Below are 7,777 nucleotides of genomic sequence, written 5' to 3' on the forward strand. Positions count from 1 at the left end.
AGGTCCATATACTTGAAGCTTTCCGCGGGTTTTCCTACACTGACACTCAGCGGACCGTTTGTCGGACGTCTCCCCCCCCCCCTCCCCTCCTCTCCTCTCTCTCCCTTCCCCCCTCCTCCGCCCCAACCCCCACCTCCCCCCCCCTCCCCGGACCACGCAAAACACCCGCTACGTTTTTAACCACCGGGACACCCGGCGTCATGTCGGACTTCGAGGAATTCGAGAAGCAGCTGAGCGAGAATCGGCAGGGTGAGTGACCGTCCATCCGGGTCCTCGACGTCAACGTTAAACTTACGTGACGCTTTGATGAATGAACGACTCGAGCCGTCGGCGGCTCCAGAGGCGCGGACTCTTCCGCGACGTGACCCGGCCGATCCCCCTCAGTTCGTGTGCATAGATCACCGGCGGCCGTGACGTCATCCTCATCCTCATCCCGGTGCCGGTGCTGAGCCTGACGTTCTCTGTAGCCGTTATTCATTGTTACCACACGTTATTACTTTGATTTAACAAACTATGTAACTGCCTGTTGGTGATCACGTGACCAAAGAAAACAAATAAATAATAATAACAATGATAATATAGAATAACATGTTGGGGATATTTCCACTGTTCTCTATGTATCTCTTCACTATTAAGTTCAAACAATACATTTATAAAACCTGTTTCTCATAGAAATACACAATGGTACAATAAGAATAGAATTATGTTCATTAATAACACAATCAGAGCATTTTTAATAAAGAGGTTTTAATTTTTAATTAAGAAATTCAATTAACTGCAGTTAGTCCCATGAAATAAGTTCAGGTTCAGTAATTAAAGTCAGAGTGAAGGTCATTTTAGTAATTATAAGAAGTGGAAAAAGGGCCTCGCTGCTGGTTGCTGCGCAGAGAGGGAGAGGGAGCGACACAAGAAGAGGAGACGCAGCGGATCTCCTGCACGAGGCGACAAGCACCGCAGCTGGAGCCGCAGCCGGGAGGAGAAGAGGAGCCGGGAGGAGAAGAGGAGCCGGGAGGAGAAGAGGAGCTCCTCCGGGGACCACCGGAAGCACAGGTCAGCTGGCCTGGGGCTGCAGGTACTTGTACTGACCCTTGTACTTGTACTTGCACCTTCATACTTCTGCCCCGGGGCGTCCCGGAGGGAAATATTGAACATTAGTTTAAAAAAAAATATTCTTTTACAGAATTTATTCTACACTCACACTTTTTTCTAATCTTCTTTTCAATGCACAACCGTAACAGATTATGTTTATTCTTCTTTATTAGTCCGACCTGAAAAGCCCTCTTTTACTCGGTTTTTGGTCTCCACCACCTCTAGAGTGAAATTTAAGACTGCTTGTTTATACTGTAGACTTGATGGCATTTAAGTTTCACAGCACCAGAGCTTTTATTTTGTAATTTCTCTGGTTCCAGCCGCTCTCCGAGGCGAACAAGGAAGAAAAGAACCCGCAAGTACTGGGATGTTCCTCCGCCGGGCTTTGAGCACATCACACCGTTGCAATATAAAGCTCTGCAAGGTACTTCTCACGTCGCACAATGCAGAAAATACACTTATTTTCTCCAGTATCAACGGGATCCAGTGATCCAGATCAGTATATTCTGTCTGTTCCTTTTTATGATCTCTAATCTTCTGGATAAGTTCCAGACTCTTCTGTCGGGTTATTTGATCCATGAAAAATATCTCAGTTGATTTTACAGAAAAATGTTAATATATATAAGTATGTTTCTGTTGTTTTATTGTGGATGAAAGAAGCCAACTATAAGTAAAAGTAGGGGTTCCTTAAGATTATTTAAAGGAGATAAAAGTAAAGTAGCAGTTGGGCTGTGTAGTTAAAGTTCCTCTCACGTTCCTCTCACGTTCCTCTCACGTTCCTCTCACGTTCCTCTCTCTCCTCCAGCGGCCGGGCAGATCCCGACGATGGCCCTGCTGACGGCGTCCGCCTCCACCGGGGGGGCGGCGGCGGCGCCGACCCAGGTGGCCGTGGTGGGCAGTCAGATGACCAGACAAGCCCGACGCCTCTACGTGGGGAATATTCCTTTCGGAGTAACCGAGGTGAGGCCTGTGACTTCCTGTCTGTTTCACCACAAACCGCGGATGAGTTGACGTGCGTCCCAGCCATGCCGTGTGTGGTCTTCCTCCCCAGGAGTCCATGGCCGAGTTCTTCAACGCTCAGATGAGGCTCGCCGGCCTTTCGCAGGCGCCGAGCAACCCTGTGCTCGCCGTGCAGATCAATCAGGATAAAAACTTTGCTTTCTTAGAGGTGTGTGTTGCGGAGTATTAACAGGGCCTTTGTGCTTTTTGTTGTGATTGAGTCCGATGAGAAGGTCGTTATCATGTGATAGCTGCCGCCAGTTACTGCTTAGCTTAGCTGAGGCCGGCTCGGACCAAGATGGAACCATTTATTTACTTAAGTATCTCCAAAGATCAGTGAATTAAGAGGCGCGCAATGTGACATTCAGAGCACATTCATTGCCTCCACACAGCTCTCAACATGGCGACGACTGAGCAGCTAACAATGCTAACAGTGCTAACAGCACAAACAGTGCAAAACAACAGCGCTAACACTGTTTGCTTTTTGAAAATCTTTTCTACTTACTCTCATCATATTTCTCCTCTGAAGTTTCGGTCCGTTGACGAGACGACGCAGGCGATGGCCTTCGACGGGATCATTTTCCAGGGTCAGTCGCTGAAGATCAGACGACCCCACGACTACCGGCCTTTACCCGGCATCTCGGAGCAGCCCGCTTTCCACGTTCCAGGTCGCCCCCCCCCAACACCCCCCCTCTCCTTCTACCGTACGATGAGCTGAATGTCGTTCTCCTCCTCGCCGTCTTGCAGGCGTCGTCTCCACAGTCGTCCCCGACTCGCCCCACAAGCTGTTCATAGGAGGCCTGCCCAACTACCTGAACGACGACCAGGTATCTGAGCGAAAACCCCGCCGAGCAGGTGCAGAGGCAAACTTAAATTGGTTCATTGGAAAAATATCAATCCGAAACAAAAGTCATTATGGATTTAAAAATGATCGATTTATTCAAGTTCATTAATATTTCCTGGTTTTAGCTTCTCATTTGTTGCCTTTTACAGTTTTACATCATTGTCCCTTCCCAAATAATTGTAGTCTGTATCGGCCTCACCTAAACGTCTAGGTGGTTGCAGAACGGCATTGTGGGTAAAGTCAGGCAGGTTGAGGGCACGCCCAACAAAGCCACAGAAAGCTACTGAAGTACTTTGAACGTTCTACTCATAAAAAGGCTGAATTGAGTCTGAATACTTTGCTGAAGGAGAATAAACTTTTTGCAGAAAGCCCCTTTTTACACAGTGCATGAACTCCAACCGTCTGCTTAACGAGCTCATGAAGCCTGATGTATAAGCGCCTCATGGCCACTGTAGGTAAAGAGGAATCATTACAGAGCCGGAGGAAACAACACAGTGAAAAATGATTTTAGATTCTCGGGGTGGGATCGACCTCATCACAACCCTCTGGTCACATGCTGCGTTGATGAAAGGTCTTCATGGACCCTCGGTGACCTCGGCCTCACTCAGAGGCAGGATTTATACTACTACTATACATATTTAGTCTCTCAGATCTTCACCATAAGATCCCGTGGGGTCTCAGTGAATTTCCCTTGGGAGTACCCGCCGTCTCCTCCGCCTCTGTAGTAACTGTTTTCTTTGACCCACGATGGCTCCAACGGGCCGTCGTGGATGTATTTCACTCACTGAACTCTCTTTTCTTCACTACTTGCAGTCACCCGCCACCTGCGTTAATACTCACGGCTCTTTCACTTTTTGTTCCCCCCACTTTTGTCCCCAGCTAGGGGCCCGTAAGATCGTTAAGATCTGCGCTCATAGTTTGTTCGGTAGTACTCGTCTCCTGCTGCCCGTGCCAACGTGTAACACAAGGCAAGTAAGACATTCTGGTGCTCACACGGATCCCCCCCCCCCCGGCTCCTCCGTTCTCCCATCATGCATCTGGAGCGCGTTTAGGACACGGGGGATTGTGTGGGGCGTTTTAATGTAGTCGGGGTGAGTCATTGTACGGGCAGGACGACACATTGTCCGACTGTCATTTAGGTTTAATTTGCCTAAAGCTGGCAAAACACAACACAAGTTCAAAGAAACTAGTGTTTATTTGACTTCTCAGATTGAAGTTGCAGCTTTGTGACACATTTTCTGATTCATGATGAGATCAAAGTGAGATTCAAACGGCCTCTTGTGGGTTTCTGCGAGTCCGTTTCCGTCTCACGCCTTCTCGCCCGACCCCCCCCCCCCCCCCCCCCCCCCCGCAGGTCAAGGAGCTCCTGACGTCGTTTGGGCCTCTCAAAGCGTTCAACCTGGTGAAGGACAGCGCCACGTCGCTGTCCAAAGGTTACGCCTTCTGCGAGTACGTGGACGTCGGCGCCACCGACCAGGTAACGGCGCCGCCGCGGCGGTGCGAGGTTCTGCGGGCCCGTTTCCCCTTTTGTTCTTTTTTGAGACCTCCGGCGTTTCTCCTCCTCCGACCAGGCGGTGGCCGGACTCAACGGGATGCAGCTGGGCGACAAGAAGCTCATCGTCCAGAGGGCGAGCGTCGGAGCGAAGAGCGCCAACCCCGTGAGTCCCGCGTGTGACGGTCTGCCTCCCCGTCTGTAGGAGGCCGCCGTCTGAGCTGCCTCTTCCTGCGACCCCCCCCAGACCTCCGTCGTAGAGACTCCGGTGACGCTGCAGGTCCCCGGGCTCCACCGGCTGCAGAGCTCGGCCGTGCCCACAGAGGTGCTGTGCCTCCTCAACATGGTGGTGGCCGAGGAGCTGGTGGACGACGAGGACTACGAGGAGATCCTGGACGACGTCCGCGAGGAGTGCCGCAAGTACGGCGCCGTGCGCTCCGTGGAGATCCCGAGACCCGTCGGCGGGCTGGAGGTCCCCGGCTGCGGGAAGGTACGAGTTCGGGCTTCGCCTTTCAACCGTCAGGTGGTACTTCACGCCAAACATCACTCCGCCTGTGTGCTCTGTTGATCTGTTCCATGTGAAGAGCTGTCTTCAGAGTGAAGGTGGTTGTGTGAACGTGTGAATCACGTTGAGTCTCTTTATCTAAGCCGACGCCCCGTGGGACTCTCTCTAATGTGATGCTGTCCTGGATACTTGCTGCACTTTGAGGCCTCGTGTCCACACTGCGCAAACCGCACCGAGCAGACGGGGGGGGGGGGGGTCTGCGTCCTACTTCTTATGGATGAGCTCGGCTATAAAAGCACGTCTCTCCTTATTGGAGATGTACAGACGCCATATGCGGCAACCTGTCAATCACAGTAGTTTACACTCGTGTTTACAAGGATTACTGAGGGAATACACCTAGAGAGAGTAATTTACTCATATACTTTATATACAATCATCAGAGTCGCCCCCTGGTGGCCACCAGGCACACTTACAGTTTAAAGACACATCTGCATCGGCTTCTCTAAACCGGCACAGCTGAATTTCCAAAAATGTTCTTTCACACGTTCAGGACTCAGAGTGATGGTTTGTTTCTGCTATGTTTTTTTTTCGCCACAACTGTTTGTGTTTAATCAACGTTGTGCAGATTTGAAGGAGCTGCTGAATGAGCCACAGATCTCAGACCCTCCTCTCCGTAGCTCAGGGTATGATGGACTGTTTTTTCCTCTCACAGATCTTCGTGGAGTACGTTTCTGCTGCCGACTGTCAGGAGGCCATGCGAGCTCTCACTGGCCGCAAGTTTGCAAACAGAGTGGTGGTCACCAAATACTACGATCCGGACATGTACCACAGACACGAGTTTTGAGTCCCGGCTTCCTGTCACTGAGCCATGTGGCTCCAGTCGGTTTCTTCCCTCTGAAATTTTGGTCAGCGCGTCGAGGAGAAGACTTTCATTCGTTTCATTACGTCTTCTACTTAAGAAACTGGACTGCAGTGTGTGTTTTTCTTCACTGCTTCTTCAACAGCTTTTTAGCGACCGTTCTCACTTTAACAAGTATAGTGTAGTATCTATTAGGTTTGTAGTAGAATGGTTGTGACATGCATCGTCCCATAAACTAATACTGCCCGACGATGCCAGAGTAGCTGTGTGATCCAGAATGCTCTGTATGAGAAGAAAAAACAAACAGTCAAATGTTTAGATTTAACTGCCGAGCACAAGCCTTCACTGCTCTGTTTTATTTTTGAGAAGCATTCATTAATCTTTATTGTGGGGCTGTAAGAATGAAATATTGTATTTATTTAATATTTTCTATTGTTCCTTCACCACTTATATAACACTACATGTACTGCTTACATACACAGAATGTCCATGTATTTTTTTGCACCCTCAAAGGTAATTTTGTAAATATCAAAGTGCACATAATGTATGCCCAGACTTTGGCACACAGATTAAGGTCTTTTTTTTGCAGTATTATAAAACCCAAGCAACGTTTTCTGAGAAATGAGATCCAAAAAACACTCTCCTCATCGCCAAAGAGAATAAAGCAGAGATGCGTGAGATTATACGTGAACCATCTAAAGGAAGAAGAAATATATAAAATTGGCAATGAACACAAGAAGCTTAGCAACCGTAACCAGGGCTGTAGTGAGGACAACACTCAGACCGATACCAAGAGTAGAACTAAAGTTTGAAGTATATACTAAACTGTCAGTTCCAAAGCTAAACAGCTTAGTAGATAACGTAGCTCTAACTCAGGAGGTCAAGGGGCAAGATGCTAATGCTAAAGCCAGTTTGTGCGTTAAAGTGGACGTAGCCATGAAGCTAGTCCGGGTCTTGCTATCATGCTAACGTTAGCGGCTCTCCTTTGCTCTTCAATGACATTCAAAACAAAAGCAGCTAATGTTCCCTTAGTATGAATAAAAATGTAAAATATATTTAATCTATTTATATATAACTATTGCTGGTTATGTCCATCTAACCAGCAATAGTTTACCATTTGTTGCCAAAATGAAAGTGAACAAAATAAACTTTGTTGTCATGGTTCCTTTTTAAATAATGACGCATATGCACATGTCAAAAAATGCACCTTTTTATTTCTATAGATGAACAGAATGACTTTTTTAAGCTTTATTTGCTATGTGATTTGTTGGAGAAATTGTAATACATTAAAGGATCTGTTTATTATGGGATGTGTGGGCACAGATACCCGAACAAATCTTTATAACAGGGGGATCCCAGCAAAATAAGCATTTTGATGACACCCGGTTTGCATATTTAGCAAACACTGTAGTTCAAGTTGTATGTTAATGTAATAAGTGAAACATATCAACTGATAATAAATAGCAACTGTGTTTTATACGCTTTTTGGGATGGGCTCAAATTTGAAAACCCCTTTTTGTTTGAACAATCCTTGCCACTGCCTCGAATAAATGCTTAAATCCACCGTCTGAAGGCATTGTCTATTTTTCTGTGACGTGCATCTTAACATGATGATGGAGGTATTAAAAATGTATTGGTGTTGTTGTGTTTGCGTGTTCACAGCCCTGCAGCCGTCACGCTGAGAAGCTGCAGCACTGTTTCCAACCCAATGTTAATAATGCTTTAAGCATTTTATATACGTGTATGTTTTGAAATTGAAGAAATCTTCAAATTGGTTTAACTGTGGCAAAAAATACCACATTTTTTTCAAAATATTTTTCTTGGCCTAATATTGGCCTAATTTTTGTCTCAAACATTTTTCCATCCAATATTGTAATTTACTTTTTCTCCAAATGTCATAGAATCTTGACAAGCTGGATTACAGACACTCACTTTTATCAGCTGAACTGTCGTAGCGCCACCTACTGACAACTACAGCCATAAGCAGGA

The 7,777-nt window shown here is 47.2% G+C and overlaps 1 protein-coding gene across 3 annotated transcripts; it reads left to right on the top strand.

Annotated features, from left to right (window-relative positions):
* Positions 1 to 127: 127 nt before the first annotated feature.
* Positions 128 to 6,952, top strand: LOC119220681 (splicing factor U2AF 65 kDa subunit-like). 3 transcript variants are annotated; one of them, XM_037476845.2, is made up of 12 exons: positions 128 to 249; positions 888 to 1,050; positions 1,410 to 1,513; positions 1,895 to 2,049; positions 2,141 to 2,257; positions 2,618 to 2,756; positions 2,836 to 2,915; positions 3,812 to 3,904; positions 4,287 to 4,409; positions 4,504 to 4,590; positions 4,672 to 4,914; positions 5,642 to 6,952. In XM_037476845.2, exons 1-12 carry the CDS (start codon positions 201 to 203, stop codon positions 5,771 to 5,773), a joined length of 1,485 nt encoding a protein of 494 aa, XP_037332742.2. In that variant the 5' UTR covers positions 128 to 200; the 3' UTR covers positions 5,774 to 6,952. The 3 variants fall into 3 exon arrangements, with proteins under 3 accessions (XP_037332742.2, XP_037332746.2, XP_037332745.2); XM_037476849.2 differs by lacking the exon at positions 2,141 to 2,257 and having other exon boundaries at positions 129 to 249; XM_037476848.2 differs by lacking the exon at positions 3,812 to 3,904 and having other exon boundaries at positions 130 to 249.
* Positions 6,953 to 7,777: the final 825 nt, after the last annotated feature.

This window comes from Pungitius pungitius, chromosome 12 (assembly GCF_949316345.1).
Source record: "Pungitius pungitius chromosome 12, fPunPun2.1, whole genome shotgun sequence".
Lineage (NCBI taxonomy): Eukaryota > Metazoa > Chordata > Actinopteri > Perciformes > Gasterosteidae > Pungitius > Pungitius pungitius.